The 19,148-nt window shown below is 42.4% G+C and overlaps 3 protein-coding genes across 3 annotated transcripts; 1 reads left to right on the top strand and 2 right to left on the bottom strand.

The window, feature by feature from the left end:
* Positions 1-227: 227 nt before the first annotated feature.
* On the bottom strand, positions 228-3,781 carry pink1 (PTEN induced kinase 1). Its single transcript, XM_067240751.1, has 8 exons — positions 3,318-3,781; positions 2,908-3,180; positions 2,662-2,765; positions 2,362-2,544; positions 2,009-2,172; positions 1,684-1,811; positions 1,257-1,487; positions 228-1,123 (listed from the first exon to the last, which is right to left on the bottom strand). The coding sequence occupies exons 1-8, from the start codon at positions 3,669-3,671 to the stop codon at positions 839-841; spliced, it is 1,722 nt and encodes a 573-aa protein (XP_067096852.1). The 5' UTR covers positions 3,672-3,781; the 3' UTR covers positions 228-838.
* A 1,648-nt stretch (positions 3,782-5,429) lies between these two features.
* On the bottom strand, positions 5,430-8,048 carry LOC136946128 (trypsin-3). The gene is made up of 5 exons (XM_067240353.1): positions 7,987-8,048; positions 7,283-7,436; positions 6,915-7,053; positions 6,435-6,692; positions 5,430-6,071 (listed from the first exon to the last, which is right to left on the bottom strand). Exons 1-5 carry the CDS (start codon positions 8,039-8,041, stop codon positions 5,913-5,915), a joined length of 765 nt encoding a protein of 254 aa, XP_067096454.1. The 5' UTR covers positions 8,042-8,048; the 3' UTR covers positions 5,430-5,912.
* A 2,500-nt stretch (positions 8,049-10,548) lies between these two features.
* On the top strand, positions 10,549-14,957 carry zmp:0000001088 (trypsin-3). The gene is made up of 5 exons (XM_067239390.1): positions 10,549-10,603; positions 12,020-12,176; positions 13,918-14,059; positions 14,239-14,502; positions 14,787-14,957. The coding sequence occupies exons 1-5, from the start codon at positions 10,549-10,551 to the stop codon at positions 14,955-14,957; spliced, it is 789 nt and encodes a 262-aa protein (XP_067095491.1).
* Positions 14,958-19,148: the final 4,191 nt, after the last annotated feature.

Genomic DNA, 19,148 nt, shown 5'->3' with positions numbered 1-19,148 from the left:
AAAAATAATACTTTTATGCCTCCTCCACAAAGTTGTTAAAGGATAACTGATTCCTTCCACTTTGTTCCGTGTTTATTATTGAGTTATTTTTTTAATTTTTTATTATGTTGTCATTGTTGATTCTCTGTGTATGCTTTAATGTACTGCTGTACCAGTATAATGTATGCTGTTCTTTGTATTTCTGTATTGTCACTATGCATAAATAAAAATCAAACAACGCATTTTTTTTATACTTTATTTACAGTAAATATTTCTCAAAAACAATTCCTTGGAGGTGCATGGTCTGGCGATTTACATTACATTCTCAAGATTCATTGTTTGAAGTGGTAGCCAATTTGTCTACAACCAACATTTCCAGGATCGTGCACATTCAATCATGGTGAACCAAAAGGACACACATTTTGAACGACAAAAATGTCCACACAAGATTACAAACAAATGTCCTATGAATATAAAAAAAGAAGCTATGCACTTTATTACAAGTATTGTTAAAAGTTGCCATGATGATCATATGACGAACCCATATTGGATAATTAACACATTGGTAATAGTGGTACAAGCCAATCAAGCATGAACCTCGCACTTTGAATGTGCAAAATGGCATAAAGTGCAAACCATTGCGAGATAAAATTAAACTCAATATGAACTGAGAGTAGACAGCCACACATTAGTAGGTGCTTAGCTTTTCAAAAGCTTTGAACACTGAGTGCTCTATATATTCACCACAAAAAGGGTTAAAGTTTGACCATGAGTAGGGCTAGACATTTTATCTTGAATACATGATCAGGAAAAGCTCTGAGCTCTATCTACATGTAGTGGTGTTGTCGATGGGAGGATTCTAGTGAGCCAGGATGCAGTCTCGGTGCTGCTCTCGTCCATACACCAGGAAGCCCACAGCCATTCGCAGGTCCTCCAGATCCAGGTTCGACAGGAAACACCTTTGTAACTCTGCCTCCACCGAGCTCCCACTGGGGCCACTGCAGCCCCTGAGGAGCACCACAGCAGACTGGCAGAGCAGCCAATCAGCGAGCCTCTTCATGCCAGCGCTGTCCTGATTGGCTAAGGCCTTCCTTCCCCAGAGACTGAGGTGCAACATGTTAGCAGCCACGCGAGCACTGGGGCGCTGGAGGAGACACAATCATCGCATGTATGTGAGCTACAGCACAAAGAGAAACATTTCTGAGTAAACCCGTCAGATCTCCGATTAAACCCCTGGGTCACACAATCAAACACGGCCAACCATCTGGACTTGCTACCTTGTTGGGGTTCCTCCGTAGCAGCAGTCTCACCACCAGCTGGATGTCTGCTGGCACACTGGCAGACAGAGGAGGAAGCTGGTTCTCCTGGAAACTCCTGCTCTCCAATCCCCCCACCCTGTAGAAGGGGTTGGGCTGGCCAAATATCTCATAGGAGATGGCCCCCACGGCCCAGGCATCCGCCTTGCTGTAGTCGATGACCACACCCTGCCCTGGGACAGCAGTGGCCACCTGGGGGGCGAGAGACGGCTTAGTAAACGGGGCCGTCTCATCCTTAATTGTTCATGTGTCGATCAGCAACACTTTTCTGGGGTTTGTATCACAAACAGAATTGTAGTTTAAGCGAGTTTTCCTCATCCCACTAAGAGCCGTGTGAGGAACGTGTGAGGAACGTGTGAGGAACGTGCGAGGAACGTGTTCCACCTACCTCAGGCGCCATCAGACAGGCGTTGCCTCCTCTGTTGACCCACACACTGTTGAAGGGCAGCTGCAGACTGGAGTCATCCTGGGCCAAGCAGCAGCCAAAATCAGTGATCACTAAACGAGGGCAGTCATCTGCAAAACAGAGGCAGCACATAGAATTTAACATTATAATCCTTATTGTAAAACACGCAGAGCTTGTTAAAACTGAGTCTGATGTGATAAGGTTATCATAAGACTACTTATAGAACTTACTACTCATTACTAGTATAATAACTCCCGACCTGTATGGAATATTTAAACCCAGTTCTTCTGTTCAGTGCTGTTCTGACCTGAGTCAAACTCCAGAAGCACGTTGTCTGACTTGAGGTCTCTGTGAGCGATGCCCTGCCTACACAGGTGGTCCACCCCCTCAAGCAGCTGCAGAAGCATGAGAGAGCCCTCCCTCCTGCTGGGGCTGGACACAGCTAGGAACTGACGCAGGGTGCAGGGGTAGCTACGGCACAAAGGCAGAGGTCAGGGATGGGGAACACACTCCACAAATACAAAAAAACAACAACAACAAAAAACATCTTCCCCCTGCAGGTTTTAGACTATGTGAAACTCCTAGTTGCCTATGAAGAGTTGGTTTTATTTATCTACAATCGTACAATCAATAAGCCAAAGTGTGAGGGAGGAAGTTTACTTTTTCATCACCAGGAACAGGGTGCGGTTGTTGCCCAGGCCGTTGGGGTTGAGTCTGGCTGGCAGCACGTCAGGATACTCCTCCTGGGCACCAGGCAACAGCGGCACGTCCGCTGTGAATGCCCGGTACACTCGGATGACATTGGGGTGAGCAGACACCCTTTTGGGAACGTCCCCAAAGTGACTATATAAAGAGTAAAACAAGTCATTCGTGTCAGTCTAGGACCTACATTAGCCTGCACACAGGCCTCTCAGACTGTGGAAAGTAAGCCTCTGGTATAGCTGCCACAGTTTCACTCACCCTTCCAGAGCAATCTGGTCCTTTTCCTTGTTTAAGGCCAGCGGGCCAGCAGGGACCAGCTCCTGAGACATAGATCTCAGAATAGCCTCACTGGAGGAACCTGCCTACAGGGGTAGAACAGAGAGAAAAACGGTCTCCATGCCATGATCATGGCACTAGCGTAGACCCTTATGGTAGGGGCAAAAGGTATGCCCCTTTACAGCTTTAACATGCTACATTTTGTTTCTTTTTTTGTTTTACACCTACCCCAAAGTTCCACATCATCTTGACAGCCAGAGGATAGATTCCCACTGAGGACTTGCCCAAAGAGTTGGCTTTCTCTTCTTCATCTCTCCCAGAATTCAGCTCTAAAAGGGAATACTTGCCACTCTCCTTTGGAACAGCGAAGGGAGCCGCAGCTTCATACACTGCTGCATTGGAGCCTTTGCCAATTTGCTTCCCAATAACATAGTCTTCCAGTTTGTATCCTGAGGTAAAAGGCTTGAGAGGGCTCTGAAATTTCTTCTTCCTGAACATATCCTTTAGACAGAGAGGTTATATTGACCATGCGTTGTGTGGCTTGTACATGTAATAATAACAGTGGCCATGTGTCAGTGTTAAAACTGTGATCTGAACTATGTGGCGCTTAGGGAAACACTGAACAAGCATCTGTTTACCTGAATTTCCTGACATGTCGCAGCACTGTTCCTGTCATCCTCGAACTGTTGCTCGATCAGTCCCACACCAAAACCAAAAGCCAGAAATACAGCCCTATTTCGTGGTGAGCCGAACCCATATCTCCTAAAACCACCAGATGCGAGCTGAGCGGCGAGACCTCTCAGCGACATACGGTAATATCTGTACCGCGCTGGCAGGAAAGTCTGAGGCTGAACGGTGCGGACCGGTTGGCCTACCCGAAGTCGTTCACCTCGGAACTTTGCGGCAAGTCGGCCAGCAGGTTTTAGGAGACCAAATTGCAAAGCCGATCGCCCTAACTCAAACCCCCGGCTGATGGCATGTTTCACAGACATATTTTACCAATAAATGGCAAATAAGGTGCTGTTTAAATTCCCCCCTACACAGCTATTTTAGACTACAACCATGCAAGGACAAACACCGATTATGTAAACAAAATAGATCTGGGAGTCACGTGATTCTCCATTTATAAATGACGTACAGATTTAAAGGAGACCTACCAATTATATATATATAAGACACAATTGTCACCATTATGTAATTTAGAAAACATTGCCGTTTGAGAAGTAAACAGCCCAATTCAAACACCCATAACAACCAATTATCCATGTGTAAGCACTAACAAGCAAAAATGCTCAACATACAATCAGGGTTTTGGAATGAATAAAAAGTTACGGTCATCTTGAAATCATGGATTCAAATATCAGAAGAAGAGGCAGAATTGTCAGAATGAGAGGAGGTGGAAAAGGGAGAGGAATAGGCAGAGGAAGAGTAAGAAGAACAACAATCTCAAATGAGATCCATGCCACACTATGACAGAAATCCCTATGACGGAACAACCTTTTCCAAGCCATGGAAGAAGCTTGTGGGGACATTGCTGTGGAGTCTTGTCAGGGATGGCTCAGGCATTCAAGGGTATTTTCCCCTGCTGGGGGAAAATACCCCCAGCAGGGGAAAATAAAATAGTAGTACTGTTGACTAACAGTACTACTATTTGTATACTGTGACCACTACAGTAACAACAGCTCAAAATGGAATTGCTGAAAATAAACAGCCTGTAAGAAGGACAATTGCAGTATTTGTGAGTTTTATGATTTACATCATGTCAAACTCATGAGGTGGAACATATCTAAAATTCAGGGACATGTTATGGTCAATGGTTCTTGAAAACCTTTTTATAGTAGTGTTTTCAATTCCTCCCAGCAGTGTGTAAAGGGTATTCAGAAGTTTGAATTTATTTGAAGGCTTTGTGTATTTGGAATGCAAAGTTTGGTTTCTACGACAGATAATATGGTTTTGTGTTTGATTTTGGGTCAAAAGTCAAGGGTTTGGCCAAACAGTGTAAGTATGAAGATGTGTGTTTAGAGTTTGGAGAAAACACAGAACACATTCAAGAAATGTGTCTTAGCAATTGAGAAAAACGGTAACATGCACAATTAAGTCACAATCAAATCTTTAATTCACATTCAAGTCAAATTTAGGATTCCTCCTTCAGGAATCCGGAACTCTGACTATATCTTTGGCTGTGTGTGTGAGTCTCTGAGTGTTTTTAGAGAAGACAAGAGAGGACAAGAGAGAAAGGCCTGTGTGAGAAAGGCCTGTGTGTGTGTTTGTTTGTGAGGGTATCAAAGAAAGAGAGAGACAGAGAGGGTGAGAGACAGTGAGAGAGAGAGAGAGAGAGAGAGAGAGAGAGAGAGAGAGAGATAGAGAGAGAGAGAAAGAAGGAAAGAAAGAAACAGAGAGAGAAAGAAAGAAAGAAAGAAAGAAAGAAAGAAAGAAAGAAAGAAAGAAAGAAAGAAAGAAAGAAAGAAAGAAAGAGGGAAGGAGAGAGGCAGAGACTACGGCCGACACAAAGTGCTGTTTGGCTCATGCCTCCAACAGCTGTGTCTCACGAGCTTAGAGTGATAGTAGGTTGGGAGGGGTAGCGTACTGTATTTAATTATACAGCAAGGGTACAATTTCAGAGTTAAGCAGACTGTGCCATTATAAAGGTTCATTAGAAACATCATGGAGAAACAACAACCCTTATTATCTCTTTACTATCCAAGAAGAAGCCCAGAGAAATATCGACATAAGAACATCAAATCCTCTTTATTCTTAAAAATTTTCATCTGATAAAAATAGTTTTACTTAACAGTATGATCAATTAAACTACGGTAATGTGTTCAGTTTTGACACAGGTTAATTACAGTCCTCATGATCTATATCTCTCTCACGTTTCAAACTTTTGTTTAATTATGTCATAATTCTAACATGTGACTTCTGTAAATACTTCAAAATCACAGCCCCCTACTTCCATCTGACAATTTGATTTGATTAGTAAATTAGGGAACAGAGGTGTGTCATATGTTGAACATATGGTTGCTCATTTGTGCATTGCACCGATAATTAGTCATGCTGCTTGCCTGCCTTCTCTCTATGTCTCTGGTAGATTTACTGAGCATTCTGTGTACAAACAGGAATTACTTTTTGAAGAGATAACATTTTTGTCTATGTAACCTCCTTTGGCCATTAATCTTCACTCAATTCAAAGCAGAACTACATCCTTGTCAGTCAGCTATGCTCCCAGGATCTCGTTAGGGGCTATCATCGTTGTTGAGGATCCAGTTTATCCAAGGGACGTAGTTCCTCACCTTGGTGTAGACCCCAGGGAAGTACGGATTGGCACAACTGATACCCCATGAGACGATACCTTCAAACTTGTTGTTACAGATAAGAGGACCACCTGAATCACCCTGTTGAACAGCAACACAATAGTTATAACACCTGGTAAACAAAGACTGCCTCGCCCTCCTGTGAGAGCTGTGAACACACCCTTCTCACTTGCATATTTGGTGTTGTGGTCCTGCAAGTCTGACAAAGACATTTGAAATTGATATTTTATGTCACAATAATTCCAAACAATGTCCGTGTCACTTGCTTACTGCGTTGAAAGGTTTGTGTAACGCTAGACCTGACAGATAAGGGCCTCACGCAGTGAGGGAGAACATCTTGTGCTCTGGTTCAGGGCCGCCTGCTCTCTGAATACATTACCCCTTTCCACAAAGCCCCCTTATCTAGAACTCAGTTGTTCATCATTTACTGTGTTTTCTTTTTACCTGGCAAGAGTCCTTGCCGCCATAGCGTGAACCAGCACACAGCATGTTGTCAGTGACCCTCCAGTAGTAATAGTACTGGCAGTAGGGGATGATTTGGACGTCCACAGCTCGCAGTACAGGGGACAGGTAGTAGTCATAGATGCGGGTCACGCCCCAGCCGCTAACGGTACAGGTGGTGCTCCCGGTGAGAGGTGCCGTGTTGTCGTCGGGAAGCTCAACTGGCTGCACGTTGGCGGTGATCTGGGCAGGCTGACTGAGCTGGGAAGGAACCACGACAAAGGGTCTGGATGTAAACCAATCACAAAGCAGGCTTCCCAGAGGGGGTACCATTAAAGCAGGAGCATCTTGGTTTTTAGTCGTGAAGTCATTGCGACTTGTTGGTTTTGTTCAAATGAAATGTGATTGGTTTAGCCCTTTATACAAGCAATGATTTTGTTTTTGGCCCTGGTAACTTCACGTATTTAATGTGACCATGTTTACCTTGATGAGCATGATGTCATTGTTGAACGTCCTGTAGTTGTAGTTGTTCACTAAAATCTTGGCGACGTCGAACACTTGCTCAAAGCCCTCGTCTACGACCAGACTGTGTTCACTCAGCACTACCTTCATCAGAGAGGGCCTTGGGGACACGTGGAGTCCGAATAATCAGAATGTGCAGCAACACAGCATTAGATCATGGTTTTCCTGAAATCACATTCAACTCTTTCGCAGTGATCAACATAACTCGACATTACAGTAAAACCACATTCTCTGATCTATGACACACATATCCGGTCTGGTTGTCAAGACACTAGACTGTTCTCTTTGTTCTCCTCCTACCATCAGCCATTACTGTGGTGAGTACTCACGGCCTCCAGCAGTGGGCAGCACACACCACCCACTGGGGGTGAATGAGTGTGCCTCCACAGTAGTGCTGTCTGTCGCTCGACTGGATAGACGCCTGGTACTTGATGGAGTATGGCATCACCTCCTGACCTCCTATGATTCTCTGTTGAAATGTGTCTGTTGGCCATGATCACAATACATCAACTTCTGTTTTTAACATAGCAAACAATGACGCCAAGTATGTGGCGTATCTGTGATGTGGTCCATGGATAAAGCAACGGCTGTTCAACAGTGAAACTTTGTAACTGAACCTGCAGTCTTAGCCATATCTTATCACTTTGACATACATGTTTGTATGTATTATTACATATTCTATTGTTCCATGAAAGACTCGAACCATGTTGGTCCGGTCTGTTGTAACATGATAGTACAATGTGCACACAGCAGGGGCTCAAAACCATACTGATCCCTATGATATCCTAACAATGTGGATACTTGAATACTTCTTTAAAACAGTAGTTTTACCTGTACCCTACATAACTTGTTTTACACAGAAAATGTAATCGTTACATTTCTTTATGTATGTAAAACATTTTGGATTCGCATTTTGTTAAGGTGTGATACCAAATCTGAACTAAATTAGACCAAAGTGTTTTCAGCAATACATTTCTGTCACTATTTAATCCGTGATCAGTGGTGGAGGTGATGTGGGAAATGAAGAACATACCTCTGATGGAGACAACTAAAAGGAGCACCACTGCTAACCTTACCAAATGTGCCATGTTGCTGACACCTGAAACACAGAATAATAGATTGTTTTCCATCAAAGACAACTGAAATAAATCCACTACATCTGCTTTACATTAGATCTTTAATCATCATCTTTTTTTGATGTTACCTTTGTATGTGTATGTGTATTACGCCAATTAGGTTCTAACAAATATGCAACAAGCATCTTCTTCCCATTACTTTTACTACCAACTACTACACATCTTTTCAATGAAATGTAATGTATTGATCCTGAAGGATTAATTATGAAAGATGAAAAATCATTAAATTAGTTAAACTTGTATTACTCACCTACAAGCACAAGCTGTCACCTCAGCACCTTTTGGGTATCTACAACTTGTGGTTTTAAAACGATGAATTCCTTTTATACTGTAACCATGCCCATGTCTTCTGCTTTTTTGAACTGTTATAGATTATGTACCAGAGCCATCCCACAACATGACAAAAGAAGCTGACCTAGTCATTGACAAAGTCTGGGTGTTGTTGTTCATTCCTGTTTCATAGCCTTTCTTGTTTTGCACCTTGTGAATTACCGCAGACAATAAGGTAACTGGAAATTGAACACCTCTCCTGAGTAATTTCTAAGATGTGTCAGGATAAAAGTGCATGGCTTTATTGTGGAGATGAAATTAGATTCTGTGAAGACAATGTAGGATCAGTTACATACGGTAAATATTAAAAGTATTGCATTGTCAAAAACACGAGTGTGTCTGTGTGCATGTGTGTGTGTGTTTGTGTGGAGGGGTGTGTTAACTGTGGTTACTTTAGACTCAGATGCAAATTAGGCTTTGTTCAGTGTTTATTGTATGTTAATGGTTAGTACAGTTGTTACACTGAAGCATGCATGTTGTGACTGCATGTCTCTTGATGGATGTTCGACTAGTGGCCAGTGTTAATAACAGGTAAACAGTTTATGTAGTTAGACTATTAGACAACCTCATCTATTGTTACTCACTCTCGCAGTGTTGTTGGTTAATGGCTCTGAGATACATTGGGTATTGGAGTTTCATTTATTCCTTTATTTCCCCAAATCCTAAAAACCCAAATCCAAAAAGCAATACATGGACAATGTTTCCTATTTGACCTACACAGCTGCAAAGATTCAGGTCATTTCTATGTTTTCTTGTCTATGAAAGCAAAGCCAGGGAGGGGCACATTACTTGGTGTCAAATAAATGGGTTAAATTGCTTATTCTCTAGTGATATTTCCATGTATAGATTCTACAATAAGTCCAAAATGAGGTCATTTGTTGCTTCAACCATGTTTGCAATATTCTGAAAGATTTGCAAACACTTTGACCACAGCTGATCATTCTTCTTACGAATTTGCTTTGCCTCCACAATTTGATAGTTTTATACATTAATCATGTACTGCCAAAACCTTCTGATGGTAAAACCCCAAAGGAAATCAGTCAAACTAGATCACAACTTCCTTTCTCAACAAGAGCAGCATTATGTAATATCAAGTTTTCACACTTGACATTTTTCCTATTATGTTATATAATATAATTCAATTTCTAGAAACAGTTTTTTGTTTGTCTTGTTGGAAAAATAGGAATAATAAACAGCCTGCTGTACACATCTTCACTAACCTGGGCGCTGTTCACTGCCTATGACACAAAGATATCAAGTTTTCACCATAGTTCAGGTGAAGGGTCCGACAACTGAGGCGCTTAAACTGTATATTGGTTCATCCAGTAGATTGTAGAGGAGTGTGAGGGGAAGGCAATATCAGTGTGGCGCGGTGCTGTAGTGACAGTATTGAATAAGAGGAGTGGGTCATGTGGAAAAAAGGCAGTGGTCAGCACCCATGGGATGAGCTGCAGGGCTGGAGGAGGGAGGAGGCCATCGTGTCAGGCACAGGGAGGCCCAGGGAGGGCCATTAGCCAGGAGAGGTCAGGAAGTCCAGCAGTGGTAGGTGGCACTGATGAGGACTGTCACAGGACTGCGGCATTTTTAATGATGCCCTTGCAGAGCGAGATGTGGCCCAGACGTAGGCTAACACTGCTCGTCCCTCTAACACTCATATATCCCCTTGGTTGGAATTGATACAGAAAGACGCCGTCATGATCAAGCTCTAGGAACCTTCTCAATTCTCCTTTGGCTCTTTGTTTTAAGTATTGAATGAAGCTAGGCCATTCATTACTCATGCTGGTAGGGCATCAGCCAGAAACGTTGACCTGGGGCATGTGAAGTGTAACATATGTCATAAAAAAAGTGTACTGTATATACATTTGTCATTTTACATTACTGTGCCACATGTATGGAAACACTATGACACTGTACATTCGAAAATCGTACGGTCACTGAAGGGGTGAGGTAAAAGGGTGTGCTGTCCTGCTTCAATTATATATTGTTCCCGGACGGCAAGGTGACCATGGAAACTGAAATCGGAACTTAGAAACCTGAGAGTGCTGGTGAGATCCCTACCCCTTTAAAATTAGAGTTCTGTAGCACAGGTAAATTCTCTCAGTGCTGCCTGGCCTCCCAATTGTCTCATCATGTACCTGCCCTATGTGTTAATATGCATGCTCTTGGAACTCTTAGCTGTAAGATGTAAGTAAAGTTTATTTCTATAATTTGAAGTTTATGCAGGCATACATTACATCCCACTGGTTTTGTGAGTGAAATATTTAATGTTTTGATTTGTTGTAAGTGGTTGACATTGCACAGGCAAAGTGTCTGTGTCAGAAAATAATTTGTGTAAATTCTTTGTTGATTGAGTCTGAAATTATGATCAGATCCTTGTCACAGGTTATCTTCTTCCTGATAGTATTCTGAAGCAAGTTGGCGCAGTTGTAGTTTAATGACTTAAATCATTTCGAGAGTTTTGCAAACATACAAATGTCAGTTTTAAAACGACACTGGAAATACAGAAAGGGTGCATAAAGGATAGACCGCTGATGATAATGAAGAATACACTATATCTGTCCATCATCATAAACACACATGCAGGAGTTGGGACAATTCAGAACTGCTCTGCAGTTTAAACGTTCTTGAATATCACATATTAGGAATTTAGGAGAATTGAACATGAATCATTAATAATAATAATAATACATTTTATTTCTAACGCACCTTTCATCCGAAAACAGATCTCAAAGTGCTACAGTTAAGATTATAAAACAAGGTAAAACATCAATATAAAATACAATTAGATAATTAAAACTCATAAGATCTGCTAAAGATCTGCTATCATTAAAGAGCTATACTGTCAGTAAAGTTGCTTATCCTAGAAATCTTGTTATTTCCTGAAGCTGATGAGCTGCAGCGTACAGGCTAATCCCTTGAGACGGTCTCCCTGGTAGTCACTCTGACGCTCCCTTCTCTTGCTGTACTAAATCATGTTTGTCACTATTGTTGCATTTCATTACTTTGAATATATTGAGGAATGGGAATAAAGTCATGGCTAGGCTCTGAATACATCCGGCTTATATGGTAAGACAAATTCCCCATAAAGGCATCATGACATATAATATACAGTATAAATCATACATAATATGGCTCAATGTCCTACAACCAACAAACGGGATTGGAGGAAAGTTTCAAGAGTGTTTCAGGGTTTAATTCCATTTTGAGCAAGTGTTAACAATGGATTCAAATGGATTGACACAGACTGGTTCGGTATGATTTCTAAGATGTCTTTCTGCTAAACACGAGGCATCTGCGCCATTAAATCCTTTCAGTGTTTATTTTTTAAGTGGTGTGATGGGGTAGTGCTTGTTGACTGTGTGATCTCTGGTGAGTTGGGAGTTTTTTCTTGGGAGTTTTCTTTGTCAAGGTTTTGAGTCTCCAATGATTTCTTGTGACGTTTATTTCTTGTGACGTTCATCCAAAAGGATTTTCGAATGAAATGTGATTCAATCTGATTTGATGGACATGTTCCCAGTCATGTACTATACTCATTCTTTATCTCTCACTTTTTTCTCTCCCCACTCCTCCCCCTACCCTCTCTCATTCTGTCTACAACAGGCCAACAGATGCAAGGACGTATAGTGGGTGGTTATGCACCTGCACCCAATTCTATCAAATACATAGTCTCAATACAAACAACCAGAGGGCAGCACTTCTGTGGAGGCTCCTTGATTAGTAAATACTGGGTGCTCACAGCGGCGCATTGTAACCAAGGGTAAGACAAACTCAACTTCTACTGTTGATTATTTCCTTTTTTTTCTGTACAGTAAAGTACATACAACATGCAATCTGGTTAAAACGGATAAATGGAAACGCGTTTATATTAGACAATGGGTTTACACGTGAACTTGTATGGGACTTGACTTTGATGGGAAGCTTTCTGGCCAAGTTGCTCTCAAAACTTTAATTGGGTTAAACATAAATGACTTATTGACAAAAGGTGACCTCAACTCAACCTATAGACAATGAAGATCAGATTATCAATGCTGAAACCTACCGAGGTCTGGAGCAAGTGCATGAAAGTGACACCGGCATCAGTTGGACAATAAACGTCATTGTGGTGGTGATTCTGTAGCACAGGCATCTGACTGAAGCATCGAAGAACTCATTGTTGTTCTTAAATGCCGACAGACACAAGCAACTTCCAAGAATATATTAGAGGACAATCACATTGTCGTGTCATTCTTAAATAACAGGTGTGAGTCAACTGTTATCTTCAAACGTGACTTTATTGTAAGCCTGGAACATTGGCCACTCCTGCCCCAGTGTCACCGTAATCTGACTCCCCCTATACACAACAACCATCCTACAGATTCCTATCCATTGGGTTCCAATTATATCTACATCCAAATATATATGTCATTAGAGATGACCACATATTTTAAACAGTAATATCCCCCTTTCTCCCCTTTCTAGAGAACAAAGGGTAGACTGCCTTTGTCTCACCAGACCTTAGAGGATTATTCTGCCTCTATTGTTGAAAGGTCTGTCCCTTTCTAAATCCCAAAAGTCCCAACAGTGTAAATTCAGGCACTAAAGTCATTATTTCACCAAACACTGTGAAATTCTGTATTACTCAGTGATCAAAACTGAATCTCATAAAACAGAACATAAGTAAAACAATTTTTCTTTCACTTTCTTTCTTACTCCCCCCCCTACCCCCAGTATCACAGTCGGAATCTCCCTGGTGGAACTACAGCCCTGCCAGATCTAGTTCTGAGAGTAGGAGTCTCTGCCTGTGAAAGTTGAGGTGTCACAGTAGGCGTCGGAAGAACCTGCTCAGGAGTTGGCTCTGACATTTGCTGTGTCAGAGACCCTCTGTTGCTTGTAGGTGTATGTAAAGGTGTCAGGCGATGGCGGTCACATCTCACCACTCCCTGGGTTAGATCCACCAGGTAGGACCTTGGAGATGGGTGTTTCTGAAGCACAGGTCCAGGTGTCCTTGAGTCCGTTCCCCATACACGTTCCAGGTGACAGGGCACTGAGAGCTTTGACACGATGACGCCTGTTGTAGCTGACACCATGTCGTGTCATTCTTAAATAACAAGTGTGAGTCAACTGTTATCTTCAACCGTGACTTTATTGTAAGCCTGGAACATTGGCCTCAAGCCTCTAACTCCAGCCTCGCCCCAGTGTCACCGTAATCTGACTCCCCCTATTCACAACAACCACCCTACAGATTCCTATCCATTGGGTTCCAATTTATATCGACATATAAATACATATGTCATTAGAGATGTCTACATATTATATACAATAATACCACACACATAAAGGGATTTTAACGAAAGGAATCTAGGACAGAATTAATAGAGATGGGATGTAGGTTGTATCAAAGGGACCTGTGTGAATTATTGCTGATAATTTGGTATTTCTCATCAACACTGACAGGGTCTTCTTTATATAGGACTCTGCAGTGATAGGCTCTTAACAACAACTTGTCTTGTCTGTTTTAGGCTAGACAACATGTTGATTGTGGCCGGAGACTACTCTCTGAGCATGTACGAGGGCACAGAGCAGTTCTTTATTCCTCACCTACTGATTCCACATCCTCAGTACAGCAGCAAGACAAACAACGCAGACATCATGCTGATCAAGGTACCCTTTCAGAGAACATGACAGTGTGTTGTAGCCATAAGTCGTCAAAAGAGGTCCAAAAAACATGGCCATTTCCTTGGTTGTATTCAGTCCCATCGTTTACTTTGTATTTCAGAGAGTAGTTTGCCATACCGCTGTTTGACTGTGATTGCTCAGCCTGTGTCCCTGTGTCACTCCAGCTGAGGTCCCCAGTGTACCTGAACAGCTATGTGTCCACGGTCCCACTGCCCCGTCAGGGCGCATCGGTGGCGGAGGGCAGGGTGTGCCGGGTGTCTGGCTGGGGATTCACCAGCACCAACGGTGGCATGCCCTCCACCCTGCGCACGGTCCAGCTGCCCATCGTTTCCACAGCCAAATGCAACAGCAGTGACTCTTTCAATGGCAACATCACCTCCGACATGCTGTGTGCTGGCTACAGCGATGGAGGGAAAGATGCCTGCAAGGTAAGAGAAATAAGTCAAAGTGTGTGGTTACAAGATTTCAAACACCAGATGGATAGTGATGGACAGTGACGTGTCTGTGAATGTACTGATATGACTTGAGGGATAGTAATTTTCCTATACACCCAATCTCTGGATGACTTATTATTGCCTATAGAAAGCCAACCTATCAGGCTAGAGTTGTACCAGGTTGGGTCAACGTACCATCAGGTTACAATCAGGTTGTACTCACTGTATGATTTATTGGGGATAACATGTTCCTGAGTCTGTTGCTCCTTTTGTTGCAGGGGGACTCTGGGGGTCCTCTGGTGTGTGAGGGGCGTGTCTACGGCCTGGTCTCCTGGGGGAGAGGTTGTGCTGACGCCCAGTACCCTGGGGTGTACACAACTGTGTCAAATTTCCGCAAGTGGATTGACCGGACCATATTCAGCTACTACAGCAGGTGCATCACGTATTAACGCACAGTGTCTCTGAAACATTACACATGTCTTGAACTTGAAACACATGTTCCTAACACACAACACAATTCCCAGTTTGATGTAACTTGTAACTTGTTCTAATATATTTCACAGTTTCCGAATTGTGCACAATAATCGACCTGGGTTAATTCTCAAGCTTGAATATTTATAATTTCATGTTAGATAGGTTTTCTTTTTAACTTTTATACGACAATAGGTCAGCATACAGTACTTCCTTATGCTGTGGAAGCAACTGAGTACATGTAGACCATCCACCCAAGGTGCCATATTGTTATTTGTAGTGCCCAGTAAAACCTAGTATGTATAGTAGATCCACTACTAAGAACCTAGTATGTATAGTAGATCCACTACTAAGAACCTAGTATGTATAGTAGATCCACTACAAAGAACCTAGTATGTATAGTAGATCCACTACTAAGAACCTAGTATGTATAGTAGATCCACTACAAAGAACCTAATATGTATAGTAGATCCACTACTAAGAACCTAGTATGTATAGTAGATCCACTACTAAGAACCTAGTATGTATAGTAGATCCACTACTAAGAACCTAGTATGTATAGTAGATCCACTACAAAGAACCTAGTATGTATAGTAGATCCACTACAAAGAACCTAGTATGTATAGTAGATCCACTACTAAGAACCTAGTATGTATAGTAGATCCACTACTAAGAACCTAGTATGTATAGTAGATCCACTACAAAGAACCTAGTATGTATAGTAGATCCACTACTAAGAACCTAGTATGTATAGTAGATCCACTACTAAGAACCTAGTATGTATAGTAGATAGTAGCTATGACGACCATACAAACACCTAGCATTTGACCTGTGACATCGCTTTTGGTGACAAAATATAAAAATGCCAAGCCTGGTTCATGTACGTAACTACTACTGTAGTGTTCAGCCAGCCTCACTTAGTCCACACTTAAAGCACCTTTCAGTTTTGGAGTTGAGTGAATGTACTGTATAGAGCTATAATGTACTGCCTATGGACTGAAAAGGCTGAAATTGTTAGTCTTTCAAACAATAAAATAAACTTTGTGTTGTCGTGTTTTATAAAATAAAAAACTACCAATTCAACAGGATTACTCTTTGCATTTTTTTACGGTTCCTTTTTCATGATTACAATAAACAGGGTTCAAATAAGAAAAAGTTATTCTTTAGTCTCTGTGTTGAGAGATTGCAGTATGTTTGTCTACTCTGTCTAACCAATGAATTTGCTCAAGATTGGAATACCTTTAGGAAATATGCACAGAGCCAGCCCTCCAATCTTGCCTTGCTGTGGTGTAAGAGTTCACAGCCAGTACCACTGCTGGGATTCTAGTAAGGCTGAGCTTAGCACTGAAGACACCAGCCGGCCAGTCAGCTGGACAGGAGAAATCTGGACAGAATTGAACCACCCGTATATCTGATCATGCCAGGCGTATCACAGCATAATGAATAGTTGATGGCCTACTTTATGACAGTCTCTGGTTTCAGTCCCTAACCCAGTGCTGTGTGATGATGGGTGAGCTGGGCTTTGTGATTGATGTGCTTCCTGGCCTTCAACGTCTCTCATCTTACAGAAGTTGTTCCATAAAAAGACAAACCATGTTTACTCTGTCCCCGGGGCGCTGGCTACCTATAGGCGGCAAAACCTCAGAGGAACATGCACATGCTTTTTTATGGTCATGTGTGGAGGCTGGAGTATGGATTCAAACAAGTTCAAACGTGGGCAATGTTTCTCCACGGACTTGGGCTTTGTGCATGGACACAACAAACAATGTCATACAACTTTTAAAACAGATACTGGACACCTCCCTGAAAGTAGGGCAGCGACATCCATTATCTCCGTTACTGCTGTTTTTGAAGAATGAATAGGTCCACATTGGAGCAATATGGCACGATTTGGTGCCAGAATGGTGCAAGATAAACGTTGGATCATTGAAATTGGACTTAGACAGTACTATTGTATGTTACTGGTTGCATCAAAATGATGGGAACGAGGTTGATGGTCATGTAGGCATGAAATAAGGGATCAGTGAAGCTGATACTGATGTTTATTATGTGCATACTTGGATGGAGGAAGAGTTTTGCTTATTTTAAACTCACCCACTGTGTACCTGATCACAACCACTAGGGGGCATGGGATCATCGCTGCTTGTATACAGACATTTTCCTGTCACATCCTTCTTCACGCTCAACTCCTTGGTATAGAAGGGACGTTTAGCATGTTTAAAAGGGAAATACAGGGTTACTGCTGCTGAAAGGGAGAGAGGGAAAGAGAGAGAGAGAGAGAGAGAGAGAGAGAGAGAGAGAGAAGAGAGAGAGAGAGAGAGAGAGAGAGAGAGAGAGAGAGAGAGAGAGAGAAAGAGAGAGAAAGAGAGCGAGAGAGAGAGAGAGAAAGAAAGAAGGAAAGAAAGAAAGAAAGTGAGAGTCAGATAGAGAATTCACACGAGTTGTAAAGACTGCATTTTATTTTGTGCGGCCTATAACAGCCCCTCTCCTAACAGCTGAGGCCCTGACCCCTCACTGTCAGGTCAGGTGATTCAGTGTTAAGTTGAATGGGGTGGCTGAGACTTTTCTGGCATGATCGGAAGTTATAGAAAACAAGACTCTCTACACGGAACCAGAGGGCCATTCAGCTACGCTAATGGACTCCAGATCCTCTCAATCTCTTTCTCTCGGTTGCTCCTCTTTCCCAGCCCTGTGGGAATATGCACTTCATTTTTTTCTCAATTTCATCCCAGATTCTCTAAAATGGTATTAGCCAGGGGGCTGTGTAGAATAGCACTGTGAGATGCAGAGGCAGACAGTAACACAGGGCAATATGTGCAACGTCTCCAAAGAAAGACCTTGCTATGGCCCACGTTGTCACAAGGTGAACTGGAGGGGCGCAGATCAATTCCAAACTTGAAGGATTATAACTGTATGCTTTTACATGATACAAAAAACGGTGATCAATATGACTCACTTTGCATTATCCGTTTTACAGCCTAACTGATGATGCCACTGGGCACCCAAACATAAGACTTCCATCTGCTTCAGATAGCAGGTGGGACGTTACACTGAGTAATGGATCAGGTGAATAATTAGGTTGGGGTGATGTTGTTCAGCCCACCTCCATTAGATAAAACATACTACTCAGAGCCCCTTTCTCCTACCAAGGTACAAACTGAGACAAAGCGAGAAATTATCTAGTGTAGATCCCGTTCGGATGAAGGTCCTCCGTTTTATAGTTGTCTTATCTCATAATTCGGATGACAGTCTCAAATGTTTACAGCGAGTCAGCACTGAAAGCCATTACCACTAAAAAGGTTCCATTTATTTCTCCTGGTCATTGAGAGATATCTATGTGGCTAAATTGAGATGAATAGCTCAAACTGCAAGTCTTGTCAGTTTTGTCAGTGCACACCTGGGATGGGAGTGTGCAGATGTACATTAAAATCCACTGACATTTATAAGGCTGGTAAAAGGCAACCAACTGACAAGATGGAAGAAACAACATGTCCTCCTCAGGGGCAGGAACACACATTCACTGATACTGATGGAAAACATCCCACTCTGTGTAATTGGCTATCCAATAATAACCTCTCCCTCTCTTTACTTTCAGTGATGCTCTCACACTGCCTCTGTCCTTCCCTCTCTCTCTCTCTCTCTCTCTCTCTCTCTCTCTCTCTCTCTCTCTCTCTCTCTCTCTCTCTCTCTCTCTCTCTCTCTCTCTCTCTCTCTCTCTCTCTCTCTCTCTGTCTCTCTCTCTCTCTCTCTCTCTCTCTCTCTCTCTCTCTCTCTCTCTGGTCCATACTATCTCACAGATTAACTACTTTCAAGGGTTCTATAGATGTGTATTTTCATAATGTAACAACTGTGATGTGCAGGCGCATGCTGAGTCTGCAGGGAGTTCAGTATTAGTCCAGATGTACTGTATAAAATGTGCCTGTAGGAAGTGTTATTCTTATACAACCACAACCCCAATCCTGAAACAAAGGACGTCTGCATGACAACAACACAAGTAATTACCTGTTTCAAAAGCAAGGAGACAAAATACTACAATAGGCTTTGGGTTACTTAGAAGAAATTGCAAAATGTCAGACCGAGGAGCAATGAGCATGACTATTGTGGGGGATGTCCTGTAGACAAGATGATAATTACACCCCAATGTCCCTGAATCTTCCTGAAGAAGCCAG

This window comes from Osmerus mordax, chromosome 7, assembly GCF_038355195.1.
Source record: "Osmerus mordax isolate fOsmMor3 chromosome 7, fOsmMor3.pri, whole genome shotgun sequence".
Lineage (NCBI taxonomy): Eukaryota > Metazoa > Chordata > Actinopteri > Osmeriformes > Osmeridae > Osmerus > Osmerus mordax.
The sequence above is the reverse complement of the archived record's forward strand: the minus strand, read 5'-3'. Positions and strand labels throughout refer to the sequence as shown.